Raw genomic sequence first — 22,266 nt, 5'->3', positions numbered from 1 at the left:
CTAATTCTTCAAAGTTAATTTTGATTCAAAACTGGAAAAATTTAATTTATTTTTCCTGTATTAATGAATCCACGCGAAACTCTAATACTTATATAGTTTAAATTTTCTAGGAAAACTAATTATCATTACTTTCGTAAACATGAAAATGCTTTAAATTGCTCTTTGCATATTAAATCAACTTGGTTTTACCCACAACTTTACTAATAAATAAAATTAGGTACATAGATATAAGCCAAATATTCATTTTTAATTTAATAAAATATAATTTTATTCGCATTTGCATTATATACACATAAGCAGGTAATTAAAGTTATATCTTAAATTAAATCTTTTGAATATGTAATGAACAATAGATTGACGCTATTTTAGCTATATTCGTAACTATTAAATCATCAAACATACATTGTAATTATTATTGCTCTATTAAGAAGCCGATTGGTTAACGGGCATCACAATTATGTTTATCTGTATATTTATGTATCTGTAACTATGTTTGACTCATAACTTCTACACGTATAAACCAGTTTCGAGTAATTACACATCGTTAAGTTTTTTCGAGATATTAATTGTCACTAAATATACGCTTCAGCCTGTAATATCCCACTACTGGGCATAGGCCTCTTTCTCCATGTAGGAAATACCATGCTGCTCCAATGCGGGTTGGGGGATATATACTATGAGTAACGATCGCTATCAGGTGTACATTATAACAACCGGGACCGACGGCTTAACGTGCTCTCCGAGGCACGGCGGGAAGACCCACAAGGACTGCACAAACACCCAGAACACGGCTAACATCTGTATGGTCAATACAAATGTTTGTCATGTGCGGGGATCGAACCTGCAACAGATCCAATCCATGGCTGTAACCGTTGCGCCAACGCGGCGTCCCTAAATATATTTCCAAAACTATTATGAAAATGGCTGCTTTTATGTAACATATTTTGAAAAAGGTATATATATATTAGTAAGTAGATACACAGAAAAATATCAAGAATAAAAACCTCGAAAAACTATTACCGATTATCTTTCAAGTGTTATGAAAATGGTAGTGTTATCTAGTTGCCATATCCTGTCCAGGTCCTTACATAATATGAAGTTGGCGTTTATATGGTCGAAACATAAAGTCTATTTTTTTATCTATACAAATAAATAAAATCGGAGTGTCTGTTAGTAATATTAAAATAACCGCTTTTTACTAAATGCATATGGATGTATACCGGTACATATACCAGATGACATTTTTAAAAATTTTTGTCTATCCGTTTGTTCCGGCTAAACTCTGAAACGGCTGGACCGATTTTGACGGTACTGACAGATAGCTGATGTAATAGGAGTAACTTAGGCTATTTTATTTTAGAAATTTGTTTTTTTTTATAACTCTGCAAACGAAATAATAACTTTTTTGTTAAATTCCACGCGGACGAAGTCGCAGGCAATGCTAGTATATAATATATTTAATTAATCAAAGTGTGTATCATTGCTATCTATACACTTTTGCCATTTTATAGGTATTTCATTAATACCTTTACTAAAAAAACCATTCGAACGGGAATCAATAAAATGTTTGAAGGTGGTTTGGACTGCATCATCGGAGTTGAATTTTTTCCCTTGCAAGAAGTTATCCAATTTTTGAAAAAATGATAATCTGTTGGAGCAAGGTCCGGGGAGTACGGTGGATGTCCAATTGAAGCTCCTCTAATTTGGTAGCTGTCTGTTGTGTAGCGTTGTCCTGAAACAACAGTGGCCTAGATCGATTGACTAGCCTCGGTTGTTTAGCAGCTAGCTTTTCCATCATGGTTTGCAGTTTCTGACAATAGACATCTTCCGTAATCGTCTGGCCAGATTTAAGAAAGCTGTAGTGAATGACACTGGCATTAGTCCACCAAACGCTTACTACTAACTTTTTTTGAGTCAATTTTCGCTTGAGGTAGGATTTGTCTGGCTCGCCAGGGTTCAGCCATTACGATGAGCACTTCTGATTATCATACTTCATCCACTTGTCATGTAATGATTCGATTTAAAATTCCTTCATTATTGTGTTGTTTGAGTAATGAAACGCAGCAGTCTAAGCGCATTTGTCGGTTTACTTCATTCAATTCATTTCATTGAGCTTCAAGTGGATTAAAACAGTTTTGTCAATGACACCGCAGCCAGCAGCTAAATCGGACGTGGCTTGTGATGGGTTCGCTTACACAATAGCCTTCAATTCTTCATTATCAATTTTGTTCTACGGCCCTCCAAGGGGCTTGTTCTGCATGTTGAAATTTCCAGAACGAAAACGTTCGAATCAAAAACGCACTGTATTTTTTTTGCAACACCGCAACCTCACTGACTTGTATACGGTTAAATTTGTTTGTCAATTTTGTTTATCATCGTCATGTTTTCATCAAAAGAAACGACGTGGCGTTCAAACCAATAGATCAAATAAAAATATAAAAAATATAAATCTTCATAATCTCTTTTGTTACGCTCTTTTCAGAGCGGTCGTGGTCATCACTTCCCAGTCACACGCTGGACGAACCGTCTCCATTCTTCCCTGACAGCTGCTTTTCGGGAACACACATGCAATGGAACATCTACTGCAGCCTTTACTTGGGCCGTCCATTTCATAGGCGATCTGCCGCGAGATCTGGTTCCTTCTACATTGCGTTCGATGGAGATATTGTCACGTCTAATCACGTGACCGAAGAAAGTGAGAATTTTAGCCTGTACGATGGAAGATAGACACATCTCAAGAACGTCTATTTTCTTCTTCTCACTTTCTCGTGGACCCTCCACGTCTCCGAAGCGTAGAGGAATATGGAGAATAGCGCTCTTACTAGCCGAGTCTTAGTGGTCTTGGTGATGTTACGATTCCACCATATTTTTTGCAGCTTATCCATAGCTGATCTGGATATCACTATGCGTCGTTTGATTTCGTCTATACAGTCTTTGTTGTTCGAGATCAACGCTCCTAAATAGACATAAGATTGCACCACCTCACAGTTCGCTATTTGTGTCACTTCTGGCGAGTTGTTGTTAATTCGGTCTACAATCATGACATTAGTCTTGCTGCGGTTGATCTTGAGGCCGAATTCTAGACTTATGGATTCCAACTTCGGAGAAGTTTTTCCATATGGCAGATACTAGTTGATAATAGGGTGGTATCATTCGCATAACGTAAGTTAAAGATTTTCAAGTCTCGGATTGCTGATCCATCCGTCCAGTTGTCAAAACTTCGTCTCATTATCATTTCAGTGTAGATGTTAAAGAGAATCGGGGAAATAATGGACCCTTGCCTAACGGCGGCATTAGGATGAAATTTAGGCAAAAGCTTATCGTCTGTCCTTACAGATGCAGTACCACCCTCGTATAAACGCCGAAGCAAATGAACAAGGTGTTTTGGTGTGGCCATGTCCATATAATGTCCAAATATTATATAGTAATAATAAGTATTTTTTGTTTCAGATACCCAAAATACAAGAAAGTTGGAAAATATTGGCACAATTTAGAAATACATGGAATTTTAATAACTGGATTGGAGCTGTAGATGTAAACCATATCACTTTACACAAACCTAAGCATTCCATTATTATAATTATAAAGGAACAGACAGCCACTGCAGTTGTGTTTTCCATCGTTTCAAGGCGATAACTGAGATCTTATTTGACGAACATTAACACACTTTCAAACAATGTTTGCGAAAAATTACATGCCCTTTTAGTCAAATTAATTATAATTAGACCCAAAATTCCATGCACAATACTATTAATGTTTTATAAATCTTTAGATGAATCTATTATATCTTATGGACTAAGCACCTACGGTCTTACATTTAAATCACATCTCGATAGAACCTATCATCTCCAATTACGAATCTTAAAAACAATTGTACCCATATATATATCAAATAAATACAAAAACAACTCCTTGAAATTGTTTAACTACTGCAAAGTAATGCCAGTACATAACACTACTAAAATAAGATATACATTATTAATAGAACAATATTAAACAAACAATATTAATTCAAACATTCCAATAAAAATGAGTCGCAATAAACTAACAAGAAATATTAAGTATATAAGTAGTATATAGTAAATAATAGAATAGTTATAAAAAAATTGTATCATATGTTAGAATAAGAACCGGCCGGTGGGCTCACGTGAGTGGAGACATTAAGTTAGTCTAACTTAAACAATGATGTTGCTGAGTAACGTCTACCTTGATTTAAAAAAAAATAGCAAGTTTTAGAAATAAAAAAGGACATGGGTTCAAAAGCCCGTGGATGTATACTACTTATATAAAAAAAAGAAATATTACAAATCACACATCAAAAATACCCAGACATAGTAATTTTTATGGAAAACGTACGCTTGAATATATTATTCCTTTCTTAATAAATAATCTGCCATCGGATTTAAAAGAAAAAAATTATAAAAAACAACTATAAAAAAATATTTATAAAAATCTTTTTAGACCAACATATAGAGAGAGAATCAAATGGCCGCATTTATTATTTTTATTGTAATTATTATTATTCTTTAACCACTTGTTGTTAATTCTTTTCTTTCCAATTATATTCACATGTATAATCTATTATTGTATATATCTATTATTTGTATAGCTTTATATCATACGTTTATATTAGTATATGATATCGTGTGTACTTTCGTATTATTACTTTAGAAACACAGTGCACTGTTAAACTGCTAATTGTTTTTGCTGCACGGCTTATCACATTAATTGTATGTATTTTTTCCGTAAATAAATAAATAAACAAACAAATACACCCTCAATCCAAATTTTCATCAAACACATCAAATATTTACATTGTTTGACAAACACGTCAAACAAGCTTGCACACTTTCAAAAATTTGACAAACACGTTTGTCAAATTTTTGAAAAGAGGAAAAACAAATGAATTACGGTTTTCGAAACGCAAATGCATGAGTAAATAGCTGTATAAATTTCAATTTTGAATTCCTAACAAAAGAGGAAATATTTGAGATCAAAGTGGCCGGTATGACAAAACGCCAATTTCTTATGTAAGGACCTAATAGTTGGCGCAAATTCATTTCCTTCAATATCCTAATGAACCATTATTAAGATGAAAAAACTGTACAAAAATACATCTTATACATTTTAAAGTAATTTGAAACGACAAGTAAATCTCTATAAACTAAAATTATTTCATGATTTATTAGACGAAAGGTTTTTGAAGGTTTTAGGAGAAAATACAAGTATATAGCTTTAAACATATATGTATTATATATAAAAATTAAGAAAAACTCGATTGCGAAAGCGATTTTAATATTTTACTTTATTATAATAATTAAAATAGTTAATTGAGCAGATAATTTCAGACCCGTTACAATTTATTTCTGAACGTTTAATATCTTGCGTTCTTTTTATATTGATTTCCTTTGAAAAACATACTTTTTATATCTTTATATAGGTATGAGTTATATCTAAATTATGTTATTTCCGCCTGCATTTGTTTGTTTACCTGTTACGCGTAATTATTTGCTATGATAGCATAATTAGATGAAGAAGGAAACGACGAAGCTCCGAATATAATTGCGCGTTGGTAAAAAAAAATATTTCGTTTCATATTTCAATATCACGTATTTAACATTCATTGCACGCATATGTTTAGTTAGTGGCAATAAAACGGGAAGAGCTGCACTCGACGGGTGCACACAATACCAACCACAGGGGCGGTGCGAGAAGGGTTCCGTATTGTTTGCAAAATATTTTGAAAGCGTCATTTTATACGGCGTATTAGTCCAAAGCTGCGTTTGATCAGGGGTCGTCTTCGAAATCATATCATCATTATGCTATTGTACAGACCCCTACATATCGTCTATCGATGAAAGAATCGTTATAAGTTAGTCATTAAGAAGAAGTACTTACAACCTTATACATACGTTTCTTTTAGGCATTCGGTAATAAAGACTGTATAAACAGCTATATAGGTGTGACTAAAATCACTACATATGAAGATAGACACTAATTAAACGTTGTTGTCTTGAAATTAATATTTAACACTTTCACGCGAACAAGTCAATATTGTAGCTCTATGCGATATTGCACATCATTTTTTCATATAAATTCGAGCGGCGTCTAATGACGTTGTGCAAATAGCTGATAATATTAGTATTTAATGGCGATAAACTTCTTAGGCGAAACGACGTATAGTGACGTTGTGCGCTAAAAAAGTAGGTACTGAGTATCAGGACGGAATGCCATCAAAGAAGGCAAAATTAATCAGTACGGCGTAGCACTACAATTTTTAGAATTTGATATGTTGTGGCACAGCAACCAAACTTTTAAACATTAGTATGGCCAGGCACCGAACCATTACGTTGTGCTCAATAAATCGGGGTTTTGCTGAACGTTATAGTACGTTGTGCCATATCATATCTACCAATATGTGACGTACATATACGTTGTTCGCATGAAAGTGTTAATGACATTACCCACCTCATTATCAAAAAAAAAAAAAAAAAGAATTTCGTTACACTGAAGATACAAAAAATGCGACTTATTAAAACAATGGCTAAATTATAAAGTTTTATCACAACAATGCACAAGTGTAAAAATAGATTCAAACCGAGCTCTATGGAAGCGTTTGAAAGAGTCGTCGCGAGGTGGGCGGAATGCGCCGCCGGCGGCGGTTTGACGCGACCCGGCCGCGGGCTGGCGATTAGTTACACTGGTTTATTTAGTAATTATTAACGTATTAAGTAAGTAAATTTAACTGGTTTATTTAGTAATTATTATTATTATTTAATAATTTAAATGTTTATTTTATTTTTGTAAGCTTTTTGATCACATTTACTGTCAGATTTGTAATAATCTTTCGAGTAATATTTGATATTTTCTTCTCTATAATTCTTAGTAATTTTAGCTATTTTTATGACAGACAATAACATAGAAAAATATCGTCTTTTTATAAAACAAATTGATAAATAATAATTATTATTAGCTACCAAATAATTATATTATATAAACTAAATAGGTAGTGATAAAGCAGATGAATATTGTTGCGTTATAACCACAAAGTGTATCTTAATGTATTCTGTCTTAATTTCATATATGTACAAGTAAAACATATTCACAACAAATTAAATACAAACTCTTACCATAATATAAAATACTAGCTGTGTCCCGCGGTTTCACACACGTTAATTTGAGGGAAAAAACCCTATAGTCTTTCTAGGTAAATGGGCTATCCAAGACTATTAGCACCTATAGATAGTATTAGTATAAATAACTTAATTAGGTCAATGGTTTCAGTTAAAACTTTTAATAACAATTATAAATCCTTTTTTTGGTATTGCAGGGGAACCCATCTAAAGGTGATATTCAGGACGCCCGGGTAGGCAGGCCTAGATCGTATGTCGGCTACAGAACTTGGGGGTGCAATACCGACCAAACCCCTGCGGAAGCCTTCAGCCACTTTAATTTGAGGATCTCAGATCAGGCAACAGGATCCCTCCAGCGACAGGCTGGCCTCGGCGAAAAGACCAGACTTCTCCTCCATGGGAACTGTCCGGCTCACCTCTGAACAATCCCGACGACGCCTTGTCTAGCGGGACCGGATTCCCATCCCAGCCCGACACGGGCACAGGGGCATTATTGACGGCGCATTAGGTAGCGCCTCCTACGCACCCCCGTTCGTCGCCTGCGGGGGGAGGCTTCGTCAGCGGCCTCCTCTCTCATCCGCTCGTCATTCTCCGGCCATTACTGTCTCGCAGAAGGAGACCATCGCCTTCCAGGACTCGTCATCGCTGAGCATCGCAGTGATGACGCTCGGCAGTGACAAGTCCCCTCCGAGGACTGTCGTCAGATCGCGACGCAGCGCCGCCTATCTCGGGCACACCTCGAGGGTGTGCTGGGCAGAGTCCACCACCGCGCCACAATCGTGACATCCAATCGTCGGCTCCCTTTGGGCCGTCTGACGTCAAGTATTCACCAAAGCAGCCGTGCCCGGTGAGAACTTGCATCAAACGGAAGATTTGCGCTTACGACGCATCCACCGCTCAAGGACCGGGCGCAAGGCAGCCGTTACGCGGGTACTATACGGTTGCTCCGCCAGGTCCTCCCTTCACCTCCACATTAGTGCTTCTTGCCCCATCCGGCGCAATCGTAGGATCCCGTCCAACGTTGGGTTCCGAGAGCCCTCCTACCCGAGACGTATGAGTAGGTCTCGGCAAGGGCCTCCGCCACGAGCTCCCACGGGTAGTCGCCGGCTAGAGCAGTAGCTGCAGCCCAAGATACCGTACAGTATCTCCGGATCACCCTCACCGCGATGATTCTCTGCGCAGACCGCAGTGCGGCCTTATTCCTCGCAGTGAGGGCACCGTACGTCGCCATACTCCGACAGACTCCAGAATATAGCTGCCTGCAGGCGGCGATGGGTCCTCCGAGGTTCGGCAGGAGTCTGCCCAGTGCACCCACCACCTTCTCGACCTTCGGTACCACCAAAGCGAAGTATGGGCCGAAGGTCGACCTTCCGTCAAGGATGAGCCCCAGATATTTGATTTGGGGTTCATCCTGACCTTCCCCTCTCCAATCTGCAGGGTAGCCCCCGGTGAGGGTCCCTTGCGTCCGGTTCCGCGAAAGATTAGGGTTTCGGTCTTGTCAATTCTGACTCGAAGCCCCAAAATCTTTATGTGGCTGATCACGAGGTCGAGTCCGACCTCGGCCAGCCACGCCGCCTCCTTGTAGTCTCGTCCCCGGGAGTAGGATCAACCCGGGGAGGAGACGGCCTCGCAGGACCCAGTCGTACCCGATGTCCCACAGGTTCAGGCCCAAAACCGAATCCCTGTAGGACACCGCAGCCGACCTGCCGCCACTCCACGGACCCCGACCGATTTTCGAGGCCTACTTTACGATCGGAGAGGTACGCCTCCAACAGCCTCCCCGGATACGTGGGCACTCCGAAGAATTTCTGTACCTCCCGAATCACTGCATGCGGCAGGCTGTTGAAGACATTCGCGATGTCTAGCGACACCGCGACCACCACCTCCCTCCCGTGTTCTGCTTTACCCGTCACCGGTTTTGAGGCGCAGGCGTTTGAGGGCGTGGGTGGTCGCCAAGTGCGCTCGAAACCTGAATTCGGATTCTGAGAGTCCGGGTCCTGAGCCTTCCTCCAGGTGAAATATAAATCCCTTGAATTAATGTACAACAACTTTGAGAAGAAAGCCGATAGGAGGATTCGGTTGGTCTGGGCGGCGTTTGGCAAGCTTCGTCTAGTCTACTCGTACATTTTAAATATTCCGCAATTCTTGAAGACAAAAGTCTTCGAACAATGCGTCCTGCCTGTGTTAACATACGGAGCCGAGACGTGGACACTGACGAAGGGACTGCTCCGTAAGCTTAAAGTCGCTTAAGTAATATTATAACATCAAACATTCAATACAGATAAATGGTGTCACCTATAGATCTAAATCGCTTAAACAAATTGATACGTTATAAGAAGGCTATGGCAAATAATATCTGCTACTGAGTTCCAAACACGGTGTCGCGTTACCATTGGAACGTGTTTATAAAAATATCAGTTTCACGGAAGATGACCACCGTCGCAACCGAGCCTCGATAGATACTATCGAAAAGGACAATTCATTCTGGAATTAGTTTTATGTGAAATATATATATACTGATTTCAAAAGACAAGTATCTGTAGAGTAGCAAATAATATTTATGTCTTTAAATTGTAAACGTTTTATTTTGATGTCTAGGTGATGTCTCAGAGGGCCACGCATTCATATTTTATGTTTAAAATTCTGTCTATATTTGTGAAGTCAATTATTTTTTAAATTCTTATTTAAATATTTTAAGTGGGAACCCGCACATCAGCTGTTTTAAAAAAGTCTAGTCCAATTTTTCACATTTGAATGTAAACTCACTTGTAATAGCTCTTTTTTAATATGGACAAATTCAAATATTTTTTCGGAATTTACACCATATTAGAGTTGATTTAAAAGTGATTAAATTGGTTTCAACCCTCAGTAGAAGTATTAGTCGCAATGAGGATATTAGAAACGATATGCTGCAAATAATTCAAAATTTTAAAGAACTTGGAGGTTGTAATTCAATTTTGGCGTATCCTCTTTCAGAACCGGCTAAACTATTGTACAAGATTTTACAATCTTGGTATTACAACATTGGTATGCGACGACGACCTCATTAATTTCTTGTATGTAAATGTGTAATGTTTCTATGAAGTGGAAGTAGTCCTTAAGGACTAAAACTCCCTAAATAAAGAAAAAAGTTTGTGGGTGTGCAACCCTTGTCCCACGACCACCATTTTGAAATTTTTTAATCTGCTAATTTAATTATTATCTGCGAAAATATAAGTCTCACAAAAAAATATATATGTAATATTTTTTATTGCAAATACAACTGTCTACAATTTTTTTTTTTAATAATTTTTATGGGTAGAATCATAAATAAAAAAGTTATATGCGGAAATCCATAAAAATGGTGAGGAAAAAAACTATTTCGATAAAACTTTTTTGTAATCATTTTACGAAAAAATAATATCAGATCATTTTTATATACGGTGTTTTAAGGAACAATTTTCGTACTGAACATTTTTAAATTTATTTATTACTAGCTGCCTGGATAGATTTCGTTTGTCAAAAGTTCATAGTAAAAATAAATTTTTAATAATCTTTTTTTTTGTATTAAAACTTTCCGTGAGCCTTAAGGAACATACAAAAAATAAATTAGCCGAATTGGTCGAGCCATTCTCGAGCTACACGTTTAGCAACATTCCTTTTTTTTATATAGATTTAAGGTTTTACAACTCGGCGAAACGAATACTATTTCTTCAGTATTAAAAACTATACGTGAATATAAATATACACATTGATGATTTGTCACAATGTTTAATCATCTTGCTATTTTTTTATGATCATCTTTTTAATTATTGATAGTAACATATTGTTATAAATTATTTATTGATTTGACACTCCACCTACGGGGTGGAGTCTTGAGGCGTGCTTTTTTATACGTGGTGTTACCCGCATTAGGCATAATCTACGGTGATTTTCTAAGTCACAACTACTCTATCGTCGGTCTTTTTGATGGATCAGGCTGCGGCTCAGCAGCTTGTTGGCTTTCTATAATAAATATTTGAGGGAGAACTGTAGAAAGAAGTGGCGTCAATGTCGGAGGTGCATCTTACAAATCATTTTCGTCAATTAATTTCAGGAGGTCCATTGTGTTGGTGTAAATCTCCTCAGAGCAATAGAAGCATACTTCAGATCATTTCAGGCCTGCTTTTCGACATCCACACATCGCTCCACAGTTTTCTTTGCATCTGCAGAAAATTTTAGAAGCTCAGGGGATGCTGGAGGTTTAGAGTCATGCACTGGCATTAATCTTTTTCCATATTTTTTTCAGCTCTAGTTTTCAGGATCTTTATAATTACCAAGCCATGGCTAGACCTGATGGAAGACTTGGAAGCTGTGAAAGCGAGCTGTATCTTGTGTTGGAGGAAGTGAAGACAAATTAAATGTACTCTTTGTCATCGACTTGGCGAATTGTTGATATTTTAGGCTGTCAAGTGAATTATCATCTTTATTACCACCAAGATAAAAAAGCGTTCAATATTGACAGTGAGCAAAGCAGGGTCAACTCTCTTGTAAAGGAACAGCGCCGTTCCGCATGCTAACTCTAGATGTTTCTCCGGGGTTTTCAGAAATTTGAGGTTACCCATATTGTAAGCAGCTGAAGTTGTGTCACATCCTGTAAAAGCATGGAAAAACAGCACGTTATCCGCAATAACGACTCTGTACATAAATTCCTACTGTTGGAGCGCCTATCAGTTTTTAGAAGCAAACTCAATTTTGTAATTTTGTATGCGTTTGACAATTGTTAATTCACCGTCATTTTTTATTTTATATTTTATATTACTTTGTTCGAGACGGTTCGTCATTATTAAAAAAGACTTCATCCATACCGGCAGCAATTATTTTAACTCTCTCTTCTACTAATCCTTCATGTGGTCCTTCGAGCCGGATATTATTTAAAGAAGAATCAGCTATTATATTAGAGGATTTATATTTTAAAAGAAGAAAGATTAATTTGCAATCGTGGAATTTGGATGAAGAGGATTTTCAATGGTGTTAATATTGAACTTTATTTAAATTTACTAGTCATAATATCTTAACCCAACACTCAGGTAATATAATTAGCTTAATTTTATAAGGTGAGTTATTATAATTATTATCTGAGAATATTATAGTGTTAATTGTATTATTTATTGTAAACCTGTAACATTTTAAAAAATTGTTAGCAATAAAGTTAAAACGTACCTATTATTTTTATATATTTATTAGGTACAGTAAGAATTAACACTTACATTATTTTAACTATTATTATATTGTATAACAAGTTATTCTATTCAAGTTAACGTGCCTAGTTTTAAGGTACAGTAAGTTTAGTGCTTATATTATTTTAGGTTAGCTTGATTTATAGAACAATATTTATTACTATTAAACAATTAAATAGTAATGCACAGGTATTTGTAACAATAATATAATAATTATAAACTTTACGTTGGGTACTGCTAGTAAAATTATTTGGTTACCCACATTTATATTTTGCGCTGCGTTAAGTTGTTTAATTGATTGATTGGTACTTTTAAAATTGTATTCCCTTTATAATAAGATACTTGTTTCTTATTGTAACTAAATTCTCAAAATAATTACAAATAAAGCTTGATTATTTTTGTTAGTTTCATATTAAATTGTAGATTAGTGAAAGTGGGTATTTATTAGTTTTTTTTTTTTTTGTTGAATATAAATTTGTTATCAGTTTACTTGCGTTATTTTAATTGTTTTAGCATAGATTTTGTACCGACTTAATAATAATTTATACTAGCCACAGTTACTTCAGATTCTGCAATTTTAAATTTCTATTAGTCATCTTGCATTCGATTTCTGTTAATCATAATTATTGTTTAAAAGTTTGTTTAACCTGATTATTGTACAAATTCCAGGTTGACTGCACTCGACTCCCAGAATGTCAAAGGAACGAGAACTAATAAAAAAGCGAGGGAGCTTTAAAGACCGATTAAATGCTTTCATTAATTATCTCGAAGCTCTCAATATTAAAACATTGAACGAGTTTGATGCAACTGAGATAAAATTACGACTGGGTAAGATTGAATCTTTGTACGAACAATATGATGAGGTACAGACGCGTTTAGAATGCATCGTCGAAGATGCTCGCGCACAGTTCTCTGAGCGATCCGAGTTTGAGTCACAATATTATAAATATTTAGCAATGGCTCAGAATCTGTTAGCTAAGTTTAATAACAACAATAATTCGATTAGTAGTAATAGAAGTACTCGTGCTAGTAATCATAAATTTGTTAAACTACCCACTATACAATTGCCCAAATTTAACGGTTCTTATGAAACTTGGTTGGAGTTTCACGACACCTTCACTAGCCTCATTCATTCTAACGATGAAATAGATGACGTTAATAAATTTCATTATTTACGCGCTTCCCTGGAGGGATCTGCTGCTGTGGTAATTCAATCCATCGAATTCTCAGCGAGTAACTACTCGGTGGCTTGGCAGTTATTGTGCGATAGGTTTGACAATAAACGATTGTTAATTCAAAATCACATCGCCGCTTTGTTTAATGTTGAACCGATTGTAAAGGAATCATCGCTGACTTTGAAACGTCTCATTGATCAATTAAATAAAAACTTGCGAGCGTTAGAGTCGCTTGGTGAACCGGTGAAGCACTGGAACACACTTTTAATTTACATTGTTACACGCAAGTTAGATCAAAAAACATTTCGTGAATGGGAGGAATTTAAGGGACGTAAAGATAAAGACTATTCTATAAAGTTTAAGGATTTCATTAGGTTTATGCGTAACCGCGCTGATTTAATTGAAACAATAGAACTGTCGCGAAACAATGTATCTAATTCATTTGTAAAGGGTCCTAAATTGAAGTCCATGGTGGCTCAAAGTCCAATCAATTCCGGCACAGATTTTGTTATGAGAACTTGCCCTAAATGTAAAGGTGACCATAATCTAAATACTTGCCCACAGTTTCTTTCGTTTAGTAACAATGATCGTTTTAAATTATTGCTAGATTACAAGGTGTGTTATAACTGTTTTCATAAGGGTCATTTTGCTAACCGCTGTAAAAAATCGGGTTGTAAGTTATGTAAACGTAAGCATAATACGCTCATTCATGTTTCGAACTTTAAGAATATGTTGAATAATCACAACGACAATAATTTTAGTAGCGTGACCGATAACCCGTCATCATCACCATCACCATGTACTATGAGCGACACAAATAATGTAGCCTTGTCAGCTCACATCACACCCTGTGGTGATCTTAAACAGCGTGAAGTTCTGTTATCAACCGCTTTAGTAAATCTCTATGATCGTAATAATCGTGTGCATACCGTTCGCGCCGTTCTTGACAGTGGCAGTACCTCGAGTTTTATGACTGATAGGTTGTGTAAAAGATTAAATTTACCAACTAGTCAGATAAATAGGTCAATCTTAGGCATAAATAACGTGAGCTTTCACGTAGGTAAAACATGTCGTGCTACCATGACATCATTAAATACCAGTTTTTCTACTGATATTTGTTGTTTTGTTTTACCATCAATAACTACTCAAGTGCCAAGTTCTCAGTTAAACTTAACTAATTTAAATATTCCCTCTGAGATATGTTTAGCTGACCCTACGTTTTATAAGCCCTCTGATGTAGACATCCTAATAGGCGCTGACCTATTCTGGGACTTATTAGGGTCACATAAAATAAAATTAGGTGATGGAAAACCTTTGCTGTGTGAAACCAAATTAGGTTGGATAGTCTCTGGTACTATAAGTAACAAGCATGTTACATTAGTTTCTACAAATATATGTTGCAATTTTGCCAACATTAGTCCTTCATCTGTAGGTATTATGGACCAAATTAGAGCCGATTCATCACGTTCATTGATGCGGACATCACGGCGTTGCATGAAGTCACCAAAGCATTCTTGTCAGCATGTATGCCATTGAAAAAATGGATGTCAAATGAACCAAGCCTAGTATCAGATTCTGCTGAATCATCATGTAACTTAAATATTGGATCTAATGAGGCCAATAAGTTACTAGGCCTAAGCTGGTATGCCAATTCTGATGAGTTTTCATTTTCTATAGACTCATCGATGGCATCTCATGGTAATACGAAACGTGATTTACTTTCAATCATAGCTCGCATCTTTGATCCTTTAGGGCTGTTGTCCCCATGTGTCATTAGCATGAAAATGCTATTGCAACAAATGTGGTTAGACAAGTTATCATGGGATGACACATTACCGCCTTAAATTAGTATGCATTGGCAAAACAACAACAAAGCATCTTTTAAATAATTTCCACATTCCTCGTATTGTAGTCTGTGATTCATAAAAAGAATTTGAGCTTCATATTTTTACAGATGCATCTGATATGGGGCGTGCGTCTATGTTCACTCCTTTAATGATAGAGACAACTGAATGGTTCGTTTGTTAACAGCTTAAAGTCGAGTAGCACCGATAAAACTTATGACAATACCACGATTGGAATGGTGTGGAGCTTTGGTAGGAGCCCGTTTATATGACAAGGTCGTAGGCTCGCTTCGGGCAAAGATAAGTCGTGTCTATTGCTGGACCGATTCGACCATAGTGCTGGGTTGGTTACAGATGTTGCCTTGTAAGCTTCAGCAATTTGTATGCAACCGCGTTGCTTATAATTTAGAAAAGACAGACACTTGCATATGGAGACACGTTCCATGAGCGTTCAGCATGAACCCAGCTGACTTGACATCTCGTGATGTCGATATTAGTACTTTGCACAAATTTGATTTGTGGTGGTCTGGTCCCGAATTTTTGATGGAGGATTCGTCTCGTTGGCCTTCTCAAATCAAACATTCTGAGCTTCTACCGGAAGCTCGACCTGACGTGTCATTAAGCGCTGTCGTTGACAACAGTACATTACATAATGGATTAATTCAGTTTAATCGTTTTTCTAACTATTTACGTCTTGTTCGTTCCATAGCCTATGTAATGAGGTTTGTTAGGTGTTGCAAAAACAATTACCAGATAATAAGTTTTTATCTGACGATAAATTAAAGGATGCATTAAATTTAATTATTTTGAAATGTCAAAAAGAATCTTTTCCAGAATATAGTTTATTGATTAAAGAACAAAGTTTACCTAAAAGTAGTCCTCTTTTAAAGTTTAATGTTTATTTAGACGAAAATAATTTAATGCGTGTTGGGGGACGTCTTGAGAATTCTAATTTTCTTTATAATAAAAAACACCATTGTTATTACAGTCCACTTATCATTTTACGAAAATATTATTTGATTATGAGAATAAAAGATTGATGCACGCTGGCCCACAGTTATTGTTAGCTTCAATTAGGGAAAACTATTGGCCTATAGGAGGTCGCAATTTAGCGAAGGCTTGTTATCATAAATGTGTGCGCTGTCATCGAATGAAAGGTAGGGTTGTTACTCCCTTAATGGGTAACTTGCCACGGGAGCGCGTCCTTCCAGGTGGTCATCCCTTTGAGACAACCGGCGTAGATTACGCCGGCCCGATGACGTGCGTTAGTCGCCAAGGTCGCGGATGTAGGTTAGTGAAGGTGTATATAGCAATTTTTATTTGCTTCACCACCAAGGCTTTTTACTAGCCTTATATAGATTTATTTCGCGAAGAGGAAAACCGACTGATATTTTTTCTGATAACGGTACCTCATTTGTTGGTGCGTACAATGAGCTTTCGAAATTTTTAAAAACTAATAGCGATTACTTGGGTGAAAGTATGGCCAATGATGGAATTAAGTTCCATTTCATTCCCGCGTATACTCCTTATTTTGGTGGTCTCTGGGAGGCGGGTGTTAAGTCAACAAAGTATCATCTACAGCGAGTGTTGGGAAATTGTAATTTGACGTACGAGCAATTTAACACCATTTTAATTCAAATTGAAGCCATATTAAACTCTCGTCCACTAACACCGCTGTCTTCAGATCCTGCTGACTACATGCCGCTGACTCCAGGCCATTTTCTCATCGGTCGCCCTCTTACTTCCATATCACAGCCAAAATATTAAGATCACTCCATAAATCATTTAACTCGTTTTCAAAGAATCGAGCAACTCCGCCAACATTTCTGGGCGAGATGGAGTAAAGAGTACGTTTCTGAATTACAACAACGCACTAAATGGCATTCACGTAAGGACGATTTACAGCTGAATTCCTTAGTAGTGATAAAGGAAGAAAATCTCCCTCCACTGAAATGGAAATTGGGACGAATTGTTGCCGTCCATCCGGGGACCGATGGAGTCGTTCGTGTTGCTGACATACAAACATCAACGGGAATAGTGAGAAGAGCCTTTAACAGAATCTGCCCGTTACCAGTTATAAGTTCGAGTTGAAAGTTCCTTTCAACGCCCGGGGGCATGTTGGAGCGCCTATCAGTTTTTAGAAGCAAACTCAATTTTGTAATTTTGTATGCGTTTGACAATTGTTAATTCACCGTCATTTTTTATTTTATATTTTATATTACTTTGTTCGAGACGGTTCGTCATTATTAAAAAATACTTCATCCATACCGGCAGCAATTATTTTAACTCTCTCTTCTACTAATCCTTCACCTACATAATATTTTACTATCAATAATTAAAAGATTATCATAAAAAAAACAACAACAAAATGATTAAAAATTATGGCAAATCATTAATATTTAAATTTATATTCACTGAAGAATAGTATTCGTTTTGCAGCGCTGTAAAACCTTAAATAATAGATTAATTAAAACATGTTCAGTACAAAAATTGTTCCTTAGAACACCGTATATAAAAATGGTCTGAAATTATTTTTTCGTAAAATGATTAGAAAAAAGTCTTATCGACAAATAGACTTTTTTCTTTAAAATTTTTATGGATTTTCGCTTATAACTTTTTTAACCGACTTTCATAAAAGGAGGAGGTTCTCAATTCGACTTTTTTTTATGTATGTTACATCAGAACTTTTGACCGGGTAGACCGATTTAGACAATTTTTTTTAATCAAAAGGTGGTGTGTGTCATTTGGTCCCATTTAAATTTATTTGATATCTAACAACTACTTTTCGAGTTATATCTAATAATGCGTTTTTACTTGACGCTTTTTTCGTCGACCTACGTTGTATTATACCGCATAACTTTCATCTGGATATACCGATTTTGATAATTATTTTTTTGTTGGAAAGGAGATATCTCTAGTTTGGTACTATGATAAGGAAACCAGGATCTGATGATGGAATCCCAGAGAAATCGAGGGAAACTCTCGAAAATTCGCAATAACTTTTTACTGGGTGTACTGATTTCAATAATTTTTAATTTAATCAAAAGCTGATGTTTATCATGTGGTCACATTTAAATTTTATCGAGATCTGATAACTATTTTTTGAGTAATCTTTGATAACGCGTAGTTACTTGACTATTTTTTCGTCGATCTATGTTGTATTACTTGTCAATGTAATTGAAGTCGGTTTTTTTCGTTTGTCTGCAAACACAATTATTATTTATAATTCTACTATTAAAAGTTACTGAACAAAAGGTGTTGATAATTTTATTTGCAATAAAAAATATTATATACATATTTTTTGTGAGACTTATAGTTTGACAAACAAACCACAAAAAACATTTAAACCTCTTTTTCCACGATGGCGCCCTTGGGATAAGGCTTACAACCCCACAAACTTGGGTTTCCCTTAACACTAACTCCCTAAAATAAACTTGCGTCCTCAGACAAACCCAACCCCAAATGTAACTTTTCAATGGACTATATTTGTTTTTTTTTTTAAGATTAGGTATACTTAGTGATAATTACTTTTAAAAATAACATCCAGCTCTGGTTTAGTGGTGCGTGTACTCTCCTAAAACACCGACCTCCTACGATCCCGACTCAGGATAGATACTTGTATTTGTACAAATATTTCTTTCCGGTCTTGAAGTCTGTCCTTGTTGGTGCCGTGCCTCAGAGAGCACGTTAAGATAGCGATTGTTAGTCGACTTACGAATATATCCACCAACCCGCAGTGGAGCATTGTGGTGGATTAAGCTCCAACCTTCCTTGTACATGGAGAAAGCCGCTTATGCTCAGCGGTGGGATGTTACAGACTGAATCACGTCACAGTCATTTTTAAAAATGTCCTTGTGGTTTATATTTAGTGTAAATATAAACCACAACAAATAATTCATTAATACATTTAAATTTAAGTTTTTAATTGTGTCAAAAATGTCATACACGATTTTGGCAATGTAACGCACAAAGGAGAAGATACGAATGATATTAATCGGTGCGGTCAAGATTACAATCCTAATATAACTTGGAAACGATATGTATTTTATAATGAACCCGTAAATACATAAAAACACAGAAATTTTTAATTTTTTTTATTATTAATAGAACGATTTTGAATTAAGACTTCGATATAAAACCTACTGTCTTCTGCTATCGTATCGTCAAGACTTTCTTTTGAATATTTCAGTTTATTATTAGAACGATGTCATATATTTATGACATATTTTATGACTACATATTATACATTTGAAAAAACATTCGCACCTTTCAGATATCACATATTATGTACCTAATAATGCACATTACATGTTGTTATTAGAGATATTTCTTCGATTTTTATGAGTTGACACGAAATTAAGACACGAGAGAGTAAATAAAACCATCATTGGAGTATAAATAAGAAAAAAAAAGAGTTTACTAAATCCAATTTAAATTCTAATCTATTTCTTTTTAAGCTTCTTATAAACAAATTTACATTTATTTATTTATTTATTTTTATTTATTACATGAATCATAAGATAGCAATAATCATTTTAAAGGTTAGAATGATCTTTTTAATTTTAACAATGGAAACAAATACGTCGAATATTTATTAATGAGTAAGTGAAAATCTTACGATATATGTATTTTACATAAACAAACTAAAACTAAAATATCAAAGACAATTAATGTAGATAATTAAGTTGAGTGGGTTCTCAAATCATACATAAAAAAGATTTTTTATTGCTAAGCTTTGTAACACTGATATTATTAGGGCTCAACTAATTAATGTTTATTACTGCCACAGACTTCCAGTTCGCTGCTGCTTAGCGGACACTCATTCGTAATTTATAGAAAACCATAAAATAAATCTTTTAACTATGCCACGAAAAAAAAACTTTTCTATTCATGGACCCATATGATAATAGCTGACGGAGGCATTGGACAAAAGTTTGAACGCAACGCGTAACTGTTAAATTAAAAAAAATATAATAGCAGATGTTCTTACATTTTGACAGGCCAAACGAATTCCTGGACCTATACTCACTCGAAAATCGAAACTTAAAGTTTATGAACCAACACATTGCCTACAATCTAGTGTGCGAGAGAGAGGAACTCGAGGAAGCGAGTCGAAGAAACTGGACATTTTAATTTATGGCGTATTTTTTTATTTCACTGTATACAATACCGATGAATCTTTACACTTATAATAAATTGAAAATGGAGCCCTGTCTCGAACGACTTTTGTCGATAGACCATACCGAGAAACGGACTCCACAAGATGACCAATTTTATTAGAAGACGCCCGTTAAACATTTTGTTTGTGCCCCAAATGTGTGACATAGATATTTGGGGCAGATCGTTTGTATTAAAAACTGTTGCCATTGTATTGGTCCAGTTATATATTGTTGTGGTGTATCAAATATATCGCGACAGTGAGCATCTATAAAGCCACAGCTAACAGGCGCAGCCGCGGGGGGCGTTTGATTATGAATTAATGAGAAATGAATGTTTTGCCGGATCTAGTACGCACAATCAAATGGTGTCGACGTCTTACTATACGATGACAGTTATTGGTTGTAAATTTTAGATAAACGAGATTTAGTTAAACTCAACTTTAGATTTATTAAAAGACATGCATTTAAAATTAATGGTGAAAAAAATTACGATCTTTAAAATAATTCTAATTGTAATTAATGAATAAATAAATATATCTTTTTAAAAATACACATACAGTCTATTTCTTACTTAAGCAATTAATGATTGTGTTTTAGTACTGGCTAATATATTTTTTTAGACACGTGCAAGCACTATATACAGTGAATACTGACATACATAATGTATATATACATTACAACTAGACGTGAGGTGGGAATCGAACCCACAAGCAGCATCACAAGACATGCAGCATCATTTTAAACTACGCCAATAGCTAATATGAAATAAACAAATACTTAAAATTTTAGTTATACGTATGACATACCTGTGTGAGTCCTTTTATGTATCTTGAGATTTTCCGATCTAGCGAATACTTTTCCGCAACCTGGAAAGGGACACGGAAAAGGCTTCTCTCCTGTATGAACGCGTATATGATTCACCAGTTTATACTTTGCTTTAAACGGCCTTCCATTTCGCGAGCAGCCTTGCCAAAAACAAGCATGTGTTGTACACTCCGGCCCACCGACGTGCTCCACTGTTAAGTGCGTAACTATTTCGTGCATACTTGAGAACAGTTTATTGCACAGTTTTCGCGGTGGAGGTTGTTCGGGGTCAAGCCATTGGCAACGCATGTCTCGTCGTGGTGGTGCGCGTGCATACCGATAAAATACCCGCGGTGCATTGCCGTGTGTGTGAGGAACGATTGGTGAAACTCCACCCTGATAATGTACATCTCCACGCCAATCCCAGTGCCCCTGTTCTAATTGTTGCTGGGCGAATAGTTCACCACATCCACCATATTCTCGTAAGTATCCCGCCTGGTACGGGTGTAGAGAGTACGGCTGGTAGGGAGGTGGGTGGTGTGGCGGCGGATGCGGCGCAGCCGCACGGTGCTGCGGGCCGACGCCGCATGCCGGCTGCGGCGACATCTTAAGTCCATAGGAGGCGAGATGAGCATGGTTCGTATCGAGGAAATGGTTCATGGCAGGTGAGGCCGGTACCGATGCATAGCCCCATTGGCTCGACACCATCCACACGGCAGGTGCACCCCGCTAGCGACGTGTCTGTCTAATCGATGGTCACAGAGACCGTAAAAGTTTTACTTTTATCGCTCACTCCGTTTCTTTACTTAACTTTTATATTCTTCTACATTTTGACATTGACCTGTTATAAAGAAATAAAATACGATTAGTAAATTAATTATTACACTTTAATAAAATTAGATTCGCTCTAACATTCCCCGTATAAGTAGGGTAAAATATGTATCCAATCTTGA

The 22,266-nt window shown here is 36.3% G+C and overlaps 1 protein-coding gene across 1 annotated transcript in view; it reads right to left on the bottom strand.

The window, feature by feature from the left end:
* The window catches only part of LOC123660373 (zinc finger protein ZIC 4), a 44,321-nt gene extending 22,300 nt beyond the window's left edge, over window positions 1-22,021 (bottom strand). The window contains exon 1 of the mRNA XM_045595468.1: window positions 21,316-22,021. Within this exon, the coding sequence (XP_045451424.1) occupies window positions 21,316-22,021 (706 nt within the window). The remainder of the gene's footprint in view (window positions 1-21,315) is intronic.
* Window positions 22,022-22,266: the final 245 nt, after the last annotated feature.

The sequence above is a fragment of the Melitaea cinxia genome, chromosome 2, assembly GCF_905220565.1.
Source record: "Melitaea cinxia chromosome 2, ilMelCinx1.1, whole genome shotgun sequence".
NCBI lineage: Eukaryota > Metazoa > Arthropoda > Insecta > Lepidoptera > Nymphalidae > Melitaea > Melitaea cinxia.
This window is presented reverse-complemented; position numbering and strand designations above follow the sequence as displayed.